At 36.7% G+C, this 20,029-nt stretch overlaps 1 protein-coding gene across 1 annotated transcript in view; it reads left to right on the forward strand.

Annotated features, from left to right (window-relative positions):
• KIAA0825 (KIAA0825 ortholog) overlaps nt 1-20,029 on the forward strand; it is a 247,300-nt gene that overhangs the window by 111,756 nt on the left and 115,515 nt on the right. Inside the window, exons 16-19 of the mRNA XM_063129596.1 lie at nt 2,037-2,445; nt 7,983-8,142; nt 10,577-10,729; nt 18,594-18,688. Coding sequence (XP_062985666.1) covers nt 2,037-2,445; nt 7,983-8,142; nt 10,577-10,729; nt 18,594-18,688 — 817 coding nt within the window. The remainder of the gene's footprint in view (nt 1-2,036; nt 2,446-7,982; nt 8,143-10,576; nt 10,730-18,593; nt 18,689-20,029) is intronic.

Consider the following 20,029-nt stretch of genomic DNA (forward strand, 5'->3'; position numbering starts at 1 on the left):
ATTTTTAGAAGATTAGTAAAGGAGTTGTTGACATATTTCAGTGCAGTTCTTTACCTTAGTAAATTGTTAGCAAAATGCCTGACATGAAAATGTGGATGGGGAGGCCTTCCAGTCATATCTGGTTTTACGCCCAGTGAGATAAGTTTATCTAAATAAACCACTTAATTTTTCCTCCAAAGGAGTGTATGACAGCCATTAAATAACAGTCATTCACTTAAAGGACACAAAGTAGAGGAGTATACTCAGGAATGCTGTTGGGATAGTAGCTAAACCAGTACTTACAGGTAAATGCCAATATTCATCAGATGTTGAACATTTACTGTAACATATAAAGTTATCTAAAATACTTTGAGAATTATGTGATGTGTGTATATAGTACATGGGGTACATAGAGAACCTTTCCTATGCTACCCCTGCTGCAACCAAGATATACCCTCACATGCCTGTCATGGTAGCTCTCATCCTCATATGGTTAGGTTGCATAGGCTCCCAGGCTGATACTTTTGCCAGTATAGGACAAGTGAGGCTCACAGTTGCAGCTGCAGTGGTAGCAGAAACAGAGAATCCTTGTATGCCTTCGTTGTCTCTACTGCTGTTTGATCGTACTGGCCTTTCCGTTGGCGTTCCACGCAGGATAGGAGGCTACACGATGTTGGAAACCCAGTATGACCAAGGAAGGCAAGGAACTTGCTTTTATGTATATGGTAAACACAAATTTAAGTAATTTTAATTACTTGGTTAATTTAACTCTAGTAAAAAAAAGACCTATAAAATGTTATGCCAGTAATAATCAAAGGTCTCAGCTTATTAAAAACAGCAACAACCAGCAACCTGTCTTTCTTTATGCCTTTTACAGTTTATTAGACATATCATTATGTTAGATTTTGTTAATAGTAACTATGTTATGATTGTATGAAGAAGTTTAATTTATAGTTTTTGGCAGGATTGTAACATTATAATAAACTTTTTCATAAATTGTAATATAGACATTTGTAATTTGCTATCTATCATAAGTCATGCCGTGTTCATGTCTTGGAAGTTTTTTCTCTAATTAGTTTCTAAGGCAACTTTTAAAATACTTACTTTTATTAATTAGATGTCTGTTTTTAAATTTCAAAATGTCACCTTTAAATTTCTCTTCTTTCTTTTGATGAAACTGTTCTTAATGTGGGAGTAATTTCTGATTGAAATTACTTCAAAAGGTATTAAAGTGGCAGAGTTTTCTAAAGAGACAATGTACATGATACCTGTTTTGTGATATGGCCAGTTTGCAACATATAGATTGACACTTTAGCTTTAAATTTCCTGATGAAATGGAATACCTGTTGAATATGAGCAAGCTCTTCGATGTGCATAGATTAACTCTTCAAATCCTAGATGTTGCATTCTGTTTCATTTTGACTGAGCATAAAAAGCTAAGCAAAAATATTTCTTCCCAAGACCTCAGAGAGGCATCCCATTTTGTGTCCACAACTTTATGAGGCAGGCTAGTTTGGGACAGATTAGGTTGAACTACAAGTCACCATCTTGTAAGATCCATGAATGAGTAGGATTTGAATCCATATTTCCCAATGTCCAAGTCCAGTAAACTGCCCACTACAACAAGCCAAATATACCCTGGTTCATATATTGGCTGGGGCTGGGACTGACACATGGTGAAGGACAAAACTTGCCCTCTCCCTGACTTCACAGTCTGCATCTTGTATGAACTGTGTGTTCTATATGAATGGATCATTTAAAGAATTCTTCTCTGTCAAGAAGGAGTGGTAAGATGTGCTAAATGGACCTCTGCATGAGGAAATGTTCATGTGCAGTGTCCAGTTCACACTAGATGTTGTCTACATGGTTGAGGAAATGGGGTCAGGTTCACTCCTGCACACAAGGATGGTGCCAGCCACAACAGCCCTGTCAACTGGGGCTATGCATCCCAGCCAAATCTAAAATTAGCTATCAAAAGTTAGTATTCCTAACTGTATTGTAAAGCAAAAATTGTTGATGTTACTCACACCATCTTTCATTCTACTTTTATTTTTTAGGCTTCACAAGGCTTGCTGCCCATGCAGTATCTATTGTAATCAGCAAGTTACCTACAGTGATTGCATGTTTGCCTCCCCCAATTAAGTATTTCTTTCTTCTGTCTGAGAGAAAAATGCCCAAAAACTTTATTGAATCGAAAAAAGCTGGTCTTCTTGTCTGGATCTTGATTGTAATTATATGTCGGATATTTGAGGATGGAAACACTACAGAACTTTTAACAGGCACAACTCTTGACAGATGGAGCAAAGAGAAACTGAGTTTAGTTCGTGTATGTTTGGAAAGTATTATAGGAAAAAAGAAAAGTAGCCCTAAACAAGTGACACACAAGATTGTACAGAGCATTGAACAACAAAGGCCAAACTGGATTGAAAACCAGTTACTCAAGGCAAGAAAACTGAGCATAGACTGGTAAGGAGACCTGATATTTCCACCCACACACCCAATTTTTTTTTCTTTGCTGTCACTCGTTTATACAACATGTTTCATAATAAAACGTTTTATAATAAAGATGTTTACTGTAGTAAGTACTGAGTTCCCACAGGGCTCTGATTATTAGGTTAAATAGAAAACAAGATACATTTTGTTTGCCTTCTACATTTGGACAGTCATTTCATATATTCTGGCAGTGGATTTTGCTATGGAGATTAAATTAAAGAGGATATGCTGCATACAAAGAGCTTTCTATGTTTGCCTGTGATTAGAAACAAATAAGCACGTTTAATTTTGAATTGTAACAGTATATCCAGACAGAAATTGGGGCACTTCAGAATAGCATAAGAAAAGCATCCAGCTGCTTTCTTTGTGAAGAAAATATCAACCTTCCCAGATTTCACATCTTTTCCCCAACATTTAGACAGTTTTGCAAAAAATTCAGTACAGTTAAATGTTTTATAGCTCTCTGAACTATGTTGATTATTTAGTTGGTAGCATGTATAATTTACTATTTGTTGTAATAGTTTATGTTGTAATAATTTATGTTGATTGTTGAATACACTTCACTGGTAACAGTAGAATTGTCTGCTTGTTTGCTGTTTTTTAAGGGTAACCTTAATTTCTTACTTCTTATAATATGCATGGGAAAAATAATACTATAAGAGTCATCCATATGAATGAAAGTACATTAATTCAGCACATCGATTTATGCTATTTTATTGGTAGGATACTTGGTATTCAGGAATTGCATTAAGCAGTAATAATATCACTCAAATGCTCACTGACATTGAACTTCATAATCTTTATATTTACATTTAATACTAATTTATAAACTACAATCCAATGATTAAGAGTTTAAGACATGTCATATATGTAATGATAGTCATAGAGGAAAATAAAATGCACTGGGATGTTAGTATAATTCAGTTTGTAACATTGCTAAAATTGGAAGGCCTTTTGAAACAACAAAATCTTATCGGTAATATCTGGAATTGAAATACTGTTAAAGCTCAGATAATACTTTTTCAGCTTCCTTATTTTATCCCAGGGAATATGATGTTATTAAGCATATGGCATATATTAAACTTTTAGTAGATGGACACCATTGGATTTCATCTATTTCTATAGCATAACATTTGATGTGTCAATTAGATGTTTTTATATTATCAGTGTTTATATCAAATTCTTGAGTACTGAGTCAGAATTTTTTTTTGAATAATTTGTATAGAAGCAATTAGAAATTTCACTTATATTTTTGTAAGCCCCTATTTCTTAGAGGACCTGTTATCAAAAGTCTTCATTAACATCTCCGTATATAGATTTCATTAACTAGGAAGAAGTCTGCTGCACTTACATTCATTGCAGGAATATGAGATATAGCATTGTGGTTAAATATATAGGCTCAACCCACACTAAAATTACTTAGGCTAGTCTCATGGAATTCAAAACATTAGTTGCAACTAACTTAAGCTCAAATGATTTCAATAAGATTTTAAGAACTTAGAGAGATGGAGATGAATACTGGTGAAAGTATAGTGTTGGACAGGAGAGCCTGGGCAAAGCTGGTAATAGGCCCCAGGCCAGATGGGAAATGTAGGCTCCATTTCAAACTGCTCATTAAGTATTTTTTGACATGGTAAATATAGTAATGCACTTTTTAGAGCTAGTGCAGAATGCAACTCACACTAGCAGTTTTTCAGGAAGTCCAGTGTCAAGACAAAGAAGCTGATCTCAAGATGAAAGACCACACAGACAAAGATCAGTGGTGCTCAACTTAGTCCTTTACTGTGCAGTATCATACAACGTGGCAGTGCAGCAGTAGCAATTTACATCAATATACACAATGACTTTTCACTCTAAACCTTCTTCTCCACACTATCCATAGTCCATATTCTTCTTTATAGTCCTTTGAGCCAACCAGTTAGTGGCATTCTTACCATGTGGTATTATTACATCAGCTTTACCACACTCTTTGTGAGTCAGCAAACCATTCCAGCTGCTCCTAATTAGTCACCTGACTGTAGGTGCAATAATCACTTTGGCCTTGAAAATACCACCAGCTAATCTGGATTTCTCCTTATGTGTCATAATGGCAGAAAAACCTCTAGTCACTTTTTTGGCTCACTCACCCAGAAACCTGACATTTTTTAATCAGTTCTAAATACATATGAACTTCAATGATTTATAAAAAAGGTAATGGCAAGCACTTTTATTCAAGATGTACATAAGACATCTTTGCTTCTACCAGGGGGACTCAGAGTAGGCCCCCTCAAAATCGTAGGCCCATGTCAACTGGCCCCACTGCCCCCCCCCCGCCCTCTGCCCAGCCCTGATGGAGAGTATAAGTTCTTTCATACATTGGCAGTGGAAATTATGATCTTTTTCACTACAGAAATGGCTGTCTCCCCCCCCACTCCAAAAAATAGTGTGAGCTATAGTCTCCTTCACAAAGATGTGCTCTTGTACATAAACCTAGTTCATTCTTTGGTGATAGTAAATTATGTGAACAAGGTGTCTTCATAATCAGATATTGACTAACAATGTGGACCCTCAATCTCACATAACAGGCCAGTTCAGATGATCTCAATGGGAAAATAATCCATTGTGGCTTCTCCCCTCGTGACCAACATTTGCACTGCAGTGGAGGGGCTAGCTTCATACACACCATACAACCTACAATGTGCAGCAGAGGTTGTTGGGTGAGTACAGTCACCCCTGCCACGCTCCATGTTTAAATGACATGCCAATCTACGCTGCAGTGCGTGGAATTATGCAAATGTTGTAAACCGCCCAGAGAGCTTCGGCTGTGGGGCGGTATATAAATGTAATTAAATAAATAAATAAAATAAATAAATGGAAGTTGTGCATGGGGATGGGGGGAGAAGTCACAATGGCTTCTTTCATCGTAGTGATCATCCAAACAGGCCCATTCTGTGAGATGTAGGGTCCACATTCTTCGAGGATTGTGATGGAGAAGAGGGCTAAACGCTCTATTGCCATCAAGTCTTTAACCAAGTCTTTAATCAGAGATGAAGTTGGGGAATGGAGAAAGAAATCAAAGAAATAGTTCATTGATGGGGGGCGTGGAGTCTGTAGATACTTACTAGCCAAATATGGATCTGGTCTCTAATGTAAATATGAATCCTTAATAAAATGTGTGCCATCTAAATGAGGGAGGAAAATAAAATAGAGACTGAAACATTATATTCAGGGCGTTGTCTAAGAAGAGCATCCATAAATTATGTTTTTATTTGCTAAACATATGACCATCATATTTCTAAAGGAAGGCTGGCAAACCTGGTTTTCCTAAGCTACCTGCACAGCATTGAAAGTGGTTATTCCTGTAGAACTATCCCCTGATTAAAATGAATTAGCAATTATAGTCATATGTGTTAAATAATTATTTACCTGAGACATTTATTACACTGGACATTATGTACTTTTCTCAATGAGGGCTGAGTAATTTAACAGAGTAAGTTTATTTATTATTTATTTAAAGCATTTTTATAGCGCCGCCTCACCATTTCTGGCATCGAGGCGCTTTACAATAACATATAAAACAATTCCATTAAAACCCTTAACCCACATTAAGACAATTCCATGAAGTGCTAAGTAAGTAGTATTTCTGTTAAATATTGTTTTGGTTCATACATTATCTTTGCTGAATTAAATATTAGAATTGATAGACACAGATATAATTTTATGTTTATGGAAACAGTACAAAGCAAAGGCAGTGAGAAAAATGGCAGCTGTATTCATTTCCCGTCTTGTATATGGCCTAAAAGCATTGCTGTTCATTAAAATAACCTTCACTTTGTTGTTAACGCCCAAGCTATAAACAGTCAACTAAGATTCTGGAGAACACACAGCCCTAAAAGTAAAGAAATGTCTGTCTTTGCAAAGTAATTTGTTGAGTTGAAGATTATTATTTTTCATCATGGTGACCCTGAGTTGCCTGACTGGGTGCATATAAAGATTAAGATGAATGCAGTTATTCCTTGGCTGAGGTCTGCCTCTTTCAGGGCACATTCTCCCTAATGACATGATTGATAGGCAGTCCCAAATCCTGAGAGGAACTCATTAATCACAGCACTGACTGAATCCAATCATCTGCTTCACCTGCACAGTGATGGACAGGAAAGGATACAGTTCGGGTGCTGACACTGATACACTCTTTTGTCAGAGGGCCTCAACTTTTTCAATGTCATCCTCTAAGCAGTTTGACATAAGATCCAGATGTACCACTGTACAGCTTCAAAAAGCTAGCTTTAAAATATGCTAAGATTGTAAATACATGCCTCTCTGGAACCTTTCAGGTAAATATATAACAGTATTTGCTATTATTCAACAAGAAAATAAAGTGCAATATTTTCAAATTATTTACTGCCTAGGGTGTTCTGAAGTTGCAGTTTGAAGCTATGCAAGGAGCTGTGTAGCATTTCGGTGACCAGGCTAATAATTCTACCAGAACAAATTTTGTAATATTGGCACATTTAAAACACTAGAGTCTTGCTATTTACTGTTTTACTCTGTACAGCACCATGTACATTGATGGTGCTATATAAATAAATAATAATAATAATAATAATAGTGCTAAAATTTACATCATTAGATTTTGACCTATACAACATTTATCAAATTAGATTTTTTTCATCCAATGTACATTTATGTGAATGTAAATGAGAGTTCAATGGGACTTCTGAGTAAACATGTATAAGATTACATTGCACATTTTATTGGTTTTCATTCAGAATGTTACACTCTAGGCTCTTTTATAATTTACATAAAGATTGTAACAGTCTGACAGTTTTGGAGTTTCTAACATGCCAATCAAGTTGGTTTGCAATCCTGTCACAAGAGTTGAATCATATAGTAATGAATCATATCATAATGTATTAAATTATTAATATTAGAATGGGAAATATTTAAGTAAACTTGCAAGCCAAAACAAAAAAGAGAGTGATGGATTCAGATCCCCTCCTGCAAAGCAACTAGTGATATAAAGTTATCCATCAGTAACCCATATAGGTTTTTAAGGTATAGGCTTTCTATCCTGTACTTAGTATAATGATTACTTTTTAAGCATTTTAATCAGGTTTTTAAAATACTTTATGACTGGCAATGAAATGTTGCAAAAGAAAGAATGCATTTTTAAAAACCAGAAATTTTTTTGCTAAGAGAAAATGAAAACTTCTTTATTATAAACCAATATAAATTAAATAATAATTCCTTTAAACATATTTCATTTATGTTCTATGATTCCTAAAGGCGTCAATGGGGAAATATATATGAAAATATAGGAGGAAAAATTATTATGAACAATTGAAAGACCTGCAAGCTTAATGTTTTCTTCTTGAGCTACATTCTGCAATTATACTGCAGGAACAAGTTTTAATAGTTTTATCTACTGCAATTCAGGCTTTTGAATATGACCATTACTCTTCTGGATTAATATTCTGGGTAGTAGAATTCTTCACTTCCTACTTGTGATACTATGCTTCCTTTTTTCATAGTACTGCTACTACTGCAGAAGATGGTAGAAGCTTAGAAGAGGAAGCTATTGAGCTTGAATTGACTGAGCAGAAAATAAACATGATGGTCCTGGATATCTGCCACAAACCAGGTGGCAGTGAATACCTGAGGCAAATTTATCACATCATCCAGCTCAATGAGGTAGGGAAACGGCCTTTTTTACCGAGCAATTAGGTGTGTAGTGGCCTGAGGCAGCGTCTGCTGGCAGCTAAGGGTTAGTCAAGGAGGTGATAATGCTTCGTAAAGTCAATACCTAACTCAATATTGCACTTTGTTAGATGGTTTGGTTTAAGCTTTTCTGCATTTATTTAGAAAAGGTTACTTTAGGGGAAATTATATGCCTTTTATTTGTGTACTTAAACTGTGGCATGCTTCATTGACTTATTTCTGAGTTGTATTTCATAGACTACAGGAATATGTTCACAGTTTAAAAAGTAAGAAATTAATAGTGTTAAAAATCTTCTGTTTAAATTTTCTTTTAAGGGAGACAGAATTAAAAGTAATAAATACATTTCTTAAATCCACAAAAAGAGAAGAGAAACATGAATTTGTACATGTAGAATACATTACCATTTTAAAACCTTATTTTAAACTACTAGCCTATATCAGTGAAGATTATTTTAACAAGATAAAGCAACTTCTCTTTCTGAACTGCCTTTTGATTCATTTTCTTTCTTGCCTGAAAAAACATACATACAACAAATACTATCAGTGCTTGTAGTTACTGTGTGACACTGTCTGATGTATCAGATTCATATGCATCATCATTTTACAGTTGAGCAATACGAATGAATATGAGTTCTTGTGAAAATACATTTGCCAGCTTTACATTATATTTACTGTTTGCTTCAGTTCACTTCTTTAGGGCACTAATGACCAGCAAGGGTTAGAGCATGAAATTTGGAGCATGAGTTTATAAAAAAAATAGTTCCAAGTTTACTTCAGTAAGAAATTACATTTTGCCGTCATATCACCAGCTTTGGTTTGGAGGAAGTGGGTGAAATAAAAGTGCAGGATACAGGCTAAATGTTAATCAGTTTAATTGTTACTGTTTACAACATCTGGAACCTTACTAATCCGCCAAGTGTTATCTCAATCCCAGAAACTTTATTTTGGCAATTTTGCTGCCACATTTCATGTTTTGACACCCATACTTTGGGAAGAAGCAATACATCATCCTGTTCCAACAGTAAGAACATAAGAAGAGATATGATGGATCAAATCAATGGTCAATCTAGTCCAGCATTCTGTTCACATAGTGGCCAACCAGCTACCCATGGGAAACCCACAAGCAGGACATGAGTGCAACAGCACCCTCCCACTCATGTTCTCCAGCAACTGGAGAACATACTTCCTCTGATACTGAAGGTATTATCTAGCCATCATGACTAGTAGCCATTGATAGCATCTTCTTGAGTGTACAATGTACCAGTGTGAGCTATGAAGTCCCCAAAACAGTGCCAAACCCATATAAAGCCTAAGAACTTACTGATGTTTCCCTGAAAATTCATATTATTTCTCACATGGCATCCTTCATTGTTCTCTCCTTCCTCTACTGCACTACAGTATGCTATTAGGGTTACCAACTGATGGAATTATTTTTAAAAACCCAGACCCTGTTTATTTTTAATGTTCAAATCATAAAGCCTTTAAAAAGATGAATCCAAATTAAACTAAAGTAAGTAGGCCCTGTGATGTGGGAGGGCTGCAGGTACCTATTGCCCAGTTTTTCAGCTTTGCAATATTCAAGGAATCACTCACCAGCCTTTCCTAAGAAAGATTTTGAAATGGCTATCGATAGGGTTTGCCATTACAGCAGAGACTTTAAAGCAATCAGAAGTAAGCCCTTGTTCTGCTCTGAAATTAAGATACTTAAGAAAGGAGACAAATATGGAATGATGTAAGTCACAGCTAGTGATGGGGTGAATTTTGAAAATGGTGAATTTTGAATACATATTCAAAATCCTAAATTCAGTAATCCCCACGCAATATCAGCAGAACCCTTCTGAACTTGAGTCAGCTTAAATGTGGCTTACTTTCACCAGTTCTTCCTGCCAGCCCTCATCCCCTTTCCAAGCAAAATTACTTTTGCAACAGGGTAGGGAAAGCAGGGACTGGGCAGGGGCTTACTGGAAACAGTATGAAGCCATGTAGGCTTAGGCCGAACTGGCTGTGACATCCTGACCAGTTTCAGGAGCTGTATATTTTTTCATAGCTACTGTTTTCAGTGAAGAGTAAAGCAACAGAAAATTATATTTGAGTGATAGAGAGTTGGATCAATGAGCATTATGGGAGGAGGGACAGAGATCCCATTCCACAAAGATTATTAATCTAAAAGATAGTACTCTCTCACATGTGAGTTGAATTACCAGTTTTTTTGTTTGAATTTGAAAGACCTCACTTTTAAATACGTAACACATAATTAGTAGAAGGAACTGTATCATTACGTAAAACTATATGTTAAACTCTGTGTGAAATATATATGATGTGGGGTCTGCTTTTTAAACTCTACATGTATTTATGTGAAATTGACATAATTATGCAGTTGATATTCACCTGGGCTTCTTTTTTAAAGGAATATTTGAATGAACAGCTATCTTATGAGGGATCTTCTGAAGGAAACACGGCAAGCATTAGACCTTTAAACATGACATTAAGAAGAAAAGAACAGTCTGGATTTGACCCTTTCCATGTGCACTACTTGTATTGCACTAATGTGTTAGAAAAGGTTAGTGATTATGTTGAAGCATTTCCTCTTTCACTTGTAGTGAAATACTTCACAATGCCTAAGTAATTGCTACTAAGGAAAATGAAAATTGAGATATCTGGCAACTATGAAGTTATGATAATACACAGACACATATGCCAGTGGACACAATCTTGTAATCTGTACTTCTCAAATATGTTTTCCTTTCCGTATGTATATGCTCACTCTCCCACTGACCAGTGATCTCTATTCCTGGCTGCAACACCCTCTAGCTCTGCTTCCTTTGATCAGGGAAAACACTCTTTCAATCTAGGTTCCTCCCATTTCTGTCTCTAACTCCCACATTGAACTATCCACTTTTTCCTACTATGAAGCTCTTGAAATCCTTGTTAATTCCAGGTGTTTCACCTGAATGTCAGGCTAATTAAACACACTATACAATAGACTTGGAGTCAAGTAAGCTCTATGGCTTTTTTTTTACAGTTTGTTCTTTGTTTTGGCATAGTAAATGCATATTGGTTTCTTACTTTATTGCACAACCTTTACAGTCCCAAACAAAGTATGTTCAGAGGCAGCACAGCCTCCATGGCAAATGTATACCCATCCAGAAGGAGACAGCAGCATTCCCCAAGGGCGTGCATTTCAGCAGCATCCATCTGAAACAAACTCTCACTCCTTTGACTCTCCCACCAGAGTGGGCAATCCTAATTTTACTGGGATGGATATCATAACATATAAGTGATCTCTATCAACTAATGTTGATCTCCATCAACCAATAGAGGCTGCAAGTTTGATGCAGTGAACCTACAGCCAGCATTCCCTCCACTCCTCAAGGGTGATGTCAGCCTTAGCAAGGAATAGCTTCAGAATCAACTTATAGTTATGGCCAATGGACGCTACAACTCTTGTTCCTACAAGCAGCAACTACTTGCTATCTGCTGGACAGCAACTTCTAAGAGGCATTCTCAAACCCAAAAAACTGCCAGAAGTTAAAGAAGTGTTTTGAGTGCCCAGGGCTGTCCTCTGTAAAAGATGGCCACCCTATGTCTGCAATTTATTATAGGATGTCTCCACTGCTTAGGTATTGTGGACATCAACATTGCTGGGGATTTCTAGTCTATGGACTGGCAACAGGCATAGCTACTATGTCAAGAGTAACTTTGCTTCCCTTGGCCCACAGCTTGCATGACATGCTGTAGCCTCTAGTACAGCTATAACTCTAGCTATGTAGCTGAGAATACTGAAAACAGGCAGCCCTTTAGTGCGATAGTAAACCATAAACTTCAGTGATCTTCACACCAGGTGAATCACTAGGAAGGCCTTCCCTCCAGTGCACCCCAGTATTAGACACATTCCTCTATCCCTGCAGGTGTCATTGATTATCCAGAGGCATCACTGGGACAGGCCTGGCACCAGGATCTGTAGAAAAGAGAACTGGTACTCTATGTCTTTGTAGCTAGATCCCATTCCCAAATGGAGTCACAGATCCAGTCTTTCAGATGCATAATTGTGGCTACGATGTATGGAGGATGCCATGCCAGTGGTGCTTAGTGATCTTTGGGCAAAGTTAGTGTAGACCAGAGCTGTCCACCATGACAGGCAAATTAACAAGTCCCAGTCTATTTCATAGTAATAATTAGTCTTCTGAACCTCTCTTACTGCCCCTGTGGAACTCAAACCCATGCCACCCCTTCCAGCAGGGGACACTCACCATTGTGTTCCCCAGGACTATTAATGCATAACAACACTACTGTTAATGTCTAAACTATGCCTAAGTCAGCACTGTCAAGCATTTGTGACCCAGTCTACAAAGAAGGAGTGAGGTACTGAGCATACACATTGACTACCAGAGGCTGTGTGAGATGGATTTAGGTGGTGCTGTGGATAAGCTGTCAGCTACCACATGGGCAGGGCCCTTCTTTTTACTTCATTTCAGTGGCAGTTCTGTAGAGTTCCTGGCTTTGGTCAACTTAGATTATTTCCACATGATTCACGTGTACTGGGCCTGGATCAAACCTTGATTTATTTATTTTAGCTGCTTAAAACTTTTTGGATCCCAAATCAGCCACCTGGGCAAAATTTTCAGTTGCCAGAGAAGCAAACAACGCAGTATTTGTATAGCTACAATCTTCTTTCTGTTTCAGAAGACAAATACTAAAATATCTGACAGGACTGTTGAAAAAGCATCAATAAATTATATTCGCCAGTTGTAACTATTTTCAGAAATAACAGATTAAAATGCATGAGAAACAGATACATATTAGGACATAGTGAATAACTATTAAGTGTGTACTTGTTTGGTATAATAAACACACATTCCATGCTAGGGGTCTGGTTTCAAGGAAGTGAGGGGAAGAACCCACATCAGCTTTCTGAAGTGTCCTTAGCAATTTTTTTTTTTTAAAATAGATCCTTTATAGTTAACTGTCTGGAAAAAAATACTAAGGCTTTCCCCAAATCTGTGTTTTGTTTTTTCTTTATAGGAAATAACTATAACTGTTTTCTTACACAGTGTTTAGAAAATTCAGTAGCCCCAATCAAGAGAACCTCTCTTTCAGCAGTGACATTGTTTTAACTCTTTTAATTGTTTTACTGCTTTTAAATTATATATTGTTTTAACTTGGTTTATGGTTTAATTTGTTTTTAGCTGTGTATATTTATTGTTTTATACTGTATGCTTTTATCTGTAAGCCACCCTGAGATCCTAATGATGTAGAGTGAGATGCAAATGTTTTAAATAAAATAAATAAATAAATAAATAAATAAATAAATAAATAAACACAGTTTTGTGTTGGACCAAGCAGATGGCCAGTGTCTTCAGCTTTGACAAAACTAATTGCCCGTTGCAAAAGAAATGGGGTTGCTGTTATCAGCCCAGGCCTCAAATAGATGATCAACATCATCAACTCTGGTAGAACTCATGATGATTGGTGGTGCATGCAGAACCTTGAATCAGCAAGAAATGCATGCTTAGACTCATATACTGGATATGGATTTCTACCCACACCCCTCTACACAGTAACATGTAAATCACCTGGGAATCTTGAGGCAGAGTAGGCCCAGGATCCTTGCTATCTGTATTTCCAGCACCTTCTTTGCATAGGCTACCATGTAGATAGACAGCAGATGTATGAGAAGTCAGTTGCACGTATCTTTCTCAACAAATCATTGTCTATCTGGAAAGGAGAGGTATGACTGTATGTGAAAAACCACACACTTGCCTCCATTCATTTTGTTCCTCTATTTAAATGCTTTCTAGAATGACATGAGAAAACGTATCCCATGTCTCTAACAGTAACCGCCCAGGGAGCTTCGGCTATTGGGTGGTATAAAAATGTAATACAATAAATAAATAAATAAATAAATGTGAGTGGGTTCTACGTTTCTAATTCATTATCATATGTTTCTTATTTTCTTTTCGCCTGAGTCAAAATGTGAGCTTTAATCCCCTGTGAAAAGTTCCCCCTTTTGCAGTTGCCCCCATAAAATCAATGAATGGGGACAAAAGTAAGTGTTCACTAATTCCAAATGATGGCAGGAAACATTTTCTCTTTATTGATTAAATTCATGACATCATCGCATAATCAAATATGACTGGCTACATGGTGTCATGGTATCACATTTATTATGTAGTCCTTGATTCATTAGAATTTCTCAGAGAAGGAGGCCAGATGGATAAAAAATGGGGGAACAACAATTTAAAACTTTATAGGTGAATATTGAGTGTACAATTATTTGTTTCCATATTTTATATTTCAATTAAAACGGTCATAACAGCATTTATGAATAGTATCCATTAAGCTAAATAAAGCTTCAGAGATATTCACCTTCAGTTGGAGAATTGCCTTTTTTATTCCATGTCATCCTAACTAAACTGTACTAAAGACTCACATTGTTTGTCTTAGACAAGAGGATAGAAATTAAACGAGGCCAGCTGTGTCAAACATGGTGCCTTCCACATGTGTTGGGCTACAATTCCCATAATCTTATTGGGTGGGGACTGATGGCAGTTGTAGTCCAACACATCTAAAGGGAACCAAGTTGGAGAAGGCTGAACCATGCCTGAATTTGGAATGCAGATAATAGTTTTGTCTGTTACAGCTCTCACTTCCATTCATTAATACTGTAGCAGCATAAGACCTTCAAATGCTGACAACTCAGGGCAGAATTCTTCTGCTGTGTGACAGGACTGCAATGCTCTATTAATCTGCAAGTGACAAGTAATAGTTATATGGGAATGCAGCAACTTTTACTATACTATTGTATTATCAGACTGTGGACAAATAACTGAATAATTTGATTCTTTTTATTTTTGTTTTATTGTTATACTGACAATGCAAAGGTAGTATATAAAATAATCCTATGCATTGATATTATAAAGCACAACCATAAAATAGTTAAAAACAAGCACAGATGAACATACCTGACTTCACGGTCTTCATCAGAGTCCCTGTTCACAGTGCTGCACCCTGTGTGGTGAGGAGTCTGGCAACTGGGCCTTTCTTTTGTGCCCCACCCATTGATTTTGTATCCACTTTGATGGTGAAAAGTTTTGCTCTATCCCCATGGTCTTAACAAATTTTAGGTTTGATCCTAAATTCCAACTGGCAGAATTCTGTTGATGGGATGCTTATGGTGATGGAAGGTGGGGGACACATAATATTTGCTTATTCCTTCTTCCCCCTACACCCTCATGTTCCCAAAAATCTTTTTTGGAGGGTTATAGGACCACCTGGAACAGTGTGGGATGTAGTGCTGGGGGTTGCAGGAATTAATGAAAATCACCTCACCCCTTTCCACCAGCAGGGCCCTCTGTTAGATTGTAGTCCCTTACATTAATTCTGCCCATTTGCAGAGGGGCAACTAAAGATCCAAGCCTTGCTTTTATCTTGCTGCTGTTTAGAATTGGACTCTGCTGTAGGTTTCATTTAAATCTGAACATTTATTTTAATTTGTGGCATTTAGTATTCTGATATTCCAAAATCTATCACAAACGTGTGCCAGCTCTCAAGATTTCTAAAGCAGGTTGGACTGGTGGAGGTGGAGTAAAAAAACTGACTTCTTGGTGATGTCATACAGTATGTATGCATGTTCAGAGTCCCAAAATGAACTGGAAGAGGAGGAATCTGGAGACATTCAAATTAGGCTCTGCAGATCATGTAATGGTTACAAGTTGGACTTAGAGATGCCCCTAGGGCTGCTGGGAACAAGAAAGGAATGTTTTTTTAGAGACCCCATTTTGGAAATATGAAATCCAACTGTTACTCCGATATGTTTCCATCCTAGGCAATCCACACAGTTCCCTTTTACCGGTGGATATTATGATATTGTTGTTCTAATTTTTGTTGTGAACCGTCTTGGAAACCCTTCTTGAAAGGCTGGATATGACTGCTTTATATATATAAATATTTCTGTAAAACTGAGGGATTATAAATTATTTTAGTCGCCTTAAACCTATTAATTTCCCCTTAAACTTTGCTGTTTACCAGAGTTTTGTGTACACGTGTTGAACTGTGACCCCTTTTTTGATTCTGCTTTGAAGCTTCTTCAGTTATAAGAACATTAGTGGTGTGTAGTGTGTGAACAATGCAGAATTATTAAATCTTCCATGAAATCTGAGAACTGAAGCTCATTTACTACAACCAATAAAAACAAAGCAGGTAGTTTTTCACAATGCATAAATAGCCCATGAAACCCATTATCCCCAAGGGTTTGTGATGTCAATCACAAAAGCCATTAAGTGACTTTTAAAAACGAATTAGAGAAATCTATGCAGAATAACCATTTATTGCCAAATGCACAGCATCCGTATTCACATACAGTGTGCTGATTATCAACGACTGGAGATAAACATTAATAGAATCACATGGCTCAAAGCTCTGAGGAACATGTAGTCACTAGCACATCCACCCTAAGTAATATCTTTCATGCAGTAACGTACAAATTCATCCCACATAATCAGCTTTATGGAAAAAGAGAGGCAAAGCAAAGATAACAACAGAACTGTTCCACCTGCTGCTAAAATAACTGCAGTTGACTGCTCAGAACCTATCCCAAGTGACTCTTCCTTGGATTCCTTCCATGGCTGAGAGTTAGCATGGAAGTATAGCATAGAGATATGTTGCCAGGGCCTCAGCACACTATTAGTATAGCTGTCTGTTGCTCCTGAGATACACATGAAGCTAAATTGCTGAATTTCAGTGACCAAAATGCTTCTTGTTGTAAGGGAATATATCATTCTCATGCAGAGCTTCTGGGTAGGCCTTGCCATAACCTTTATAAGACTTGCCATCATTACTAGATCTGCAAAATGAACAAAACCTTGTACATTTCAAATAAATTATCCAATTTCCTACTAATTCACATTTATTTATTTATATTTCGTTCGTCAGGTTTTCACTGCTGAAATTATTGTAAAATTATTACTCTATGCTTATCTTCCATATTCTAGTTTCCTTGCTGGTTTTGGGGTGGGATGAGGAAACTTTTCCAGTCTGACAGTTGCATTCTAGTGTAGATAATCATCTAGGGGCCATCTGTCAATGGTAGACAAAGCCAAAGCCAAAAGAAGGCAGAGCCAAAGGCATATATACTCTCTCTCTCTCTCTCTCACACACACACACACTCACACTCACACATACACACACACACACACCATTCATACACATTCAACTTCCCTGGGTGCTGAGAAAGAAGTGGCTTACTCATTAGTTTGACCAAGAAATAGAAACATTGCAAACTGCCTTATACTGAGTCAGACCACTGGTCCATCTAGCCCAGTATTATCAACACTGAGTGGGAGCAGCTCTCCAAGTTTTTAGGCAGGATTCTTTCCTAGCCCTACTTGGAGATGCCAGGGATTGAGCCTGGAACCTTCTGCATGCAAAGCGCATGCACTACTACTGAGCCATGGCATAGTTGTGGCTATGCTAATTAAAGTTTGGCACTATCCAGGTAGGAGTGAGATTGGCAGTAGTTTCCATTGAGTTCAAAGGAACAAAATAATTGGTTCCTGAATACCCATATTTACTTTCTCATCTATAACTGAATGATTGCCACTTGTTTGCATGGAGAAAAGTTAAGTGTCCCATCTGGGGATATCCTTGCAGTGGGGCAAACTTTCTCCCTTGTCTCTGACTCTCACAAGTAGCCTTTACCGAAACATCCCTTTATGGGGGGTGTAGTGTATCTCTAGTCATCTCTTTACTCAGTCTGTCATGTTTACATATATTTTGCTCTTATTTCATAATACCATTCATGTCATAGTCACAAGTGCTGTTTTGTATGTCATCCTTTCTTGTGTGTAATTTGATAATTTCTGAAAAATAAATAAATTATGTAACTAGAGAACATTATATGAGGTAGCACTGTTTATATTTATAGAAATTTATAATAATCATCTGGTGACTGGGCTGACTTGCATAATAGTAGACAAGTAAAGTATCATACTAATTAAGATATAGCATACACCTCTGATTCCAGTTACATTAAGTTTTTCCTGTTGATAAACTTTATGCTGAAAGTGGAAAAAATGCAAATTGCTACAATACATAAAAAATTGACAATTATTTTGCTTTTAAAACTGAGTCAGGCTTTCAGAGAAAGTGGTTTGGCAAAATACTGTTAACAGTTGGAAGAATAACGATTCAAAAATTGATTTATCTTTATATAAATAATGGCTACATCCCCAAATGGATTTATAAATTAATTGCTGTCTTATTAGAATAGAACCCTTTTTCTATGGGCATGATGGATGTTATCTGTCTAAGTCCTTGTTCCAGCCCCCCTTCCTCCTTAGTTAGTTTATCACAGCTGGAGCTTTAATTTACTGATCATATTAACTCTGATTAATAACTAACAATACCTTCTTCTTATACATCAACAGTTCACCATTACTGAGTGGAAATGGGATTGGTCAAATTTGCTGCCAAGTTATCAGGGACTAAATAAGATGACCTTCAGTGCACTACTGGCACACAGGTAATAACATTTGATTGTGGGGTGGGTGGAAACTTTTCGGGAGACTGTTTTCTACACTGAAGTCTTATATGAGATAAAATGCAAAGTAAATTGACATCACATTTTAAACGTGTGGGTTAAAAATTTAAATGAAAAGTTCTGCATGCATCATGGTGCTTTCCTGCCTCTTTTCCACCACAGACAATCACACTCTCAGAATATGCTTCTGAGGATAAGGGTACCTTTCAAATTATTTGAGTTGTGTAATGGGGATGTACCTGGAAGGGGGCATCAATAGAAATTGAAGATACACACTCCTTTTCATAAGAGATATTTCCTTCTGCTTGCTCAAGGGTCTCTCCCGATAATATAAAATGGAAAAAACTATGGGAGGGTTCAAAAGAGTTTGGGGTGGAATTTTCACATAAGACAATTGGGGGCTGCATCCTAGCATTTCGGTCCTGATGGAGTGGTAACTGATGAGGAAAAGATGGAAGATGAGGTATGCATGCATTAGTATCATTAGTGTATAATATTCTTAGTTCTCAGTTCACATAAAAAAAAATGGTATGTGAAAAATATGGGTTAAGAATGTCTATGAGGTAGTCGTTTATAGCCAAGCAATTATGTCATTGCTTCACTGTGTGCACAATTCTTAATTCAAATGTAACATGTTACTACAGGCTGCCAAAGTTATGTTAAGTGATAGTGTAATAAATGCTGCAGGTTCTGTTTCCAATGAAGCATATTTTTTATATATTATATAGCAATATGCTGCTTTAGAATTCTGGAATGTTGATCTCTGTGTGAAAGGATGAGACAGAACATTTTACATATTACATTTTAATATTTATTTTATTTTATTTATTTATTTTATTTGTTACATTTATATACCGCCCCATAGCCGAAGTTCTCTGGGCGGTTTACAAAAGTTAAAAACAGTAAACATTAAAAGTATACAAAATTTAAAAACATAAAAACAACAGTATAAAAACAACAGTATCCATTTAAAAACCATCCATTTATGTAATTTCAACTGTAGTTGAGGATAGCTAACTTCAAGTAAGTTCTGCTGTTTTGAAATAACTATGCTACCAAGTCCTAGGATTCTGCTATTACGGAAAACTATGTAGTTTACATTTAGCAAAGACTGTTGCCTTGCATAATATATTTTTGATAGTTGCTGTTGGACGAAGTTCTAACATTTCTTTCCAAAATAAATAGTTACATAATCACGTATTCTAGCCAGACCACCTGTAAAACTTTAGTGTAACTACTATAAAGTAAAATTATTTTTTTCTTGTTTAGAATTATCAGAGCAAAACTGAATAAATCATGTATATTTTAGTGGATACACAGACA

This window comes from Elgaria multicarinata, chromosome 6, assembly GCF_023053635.1.
Source record: "Elgaria multicarinata webbii isolate HBS135686 ecotype San Diego chromosome 6, rElgMul1.1.pri, whole genome shotgun sequence".
In the NCBI taxonomy this organism is placed as follows: Eukaryota; Metazoa; Chordata; class Lepidosauria; order Squamata; family Anguidae; genus Elgaria; species Elgaria multicarinata.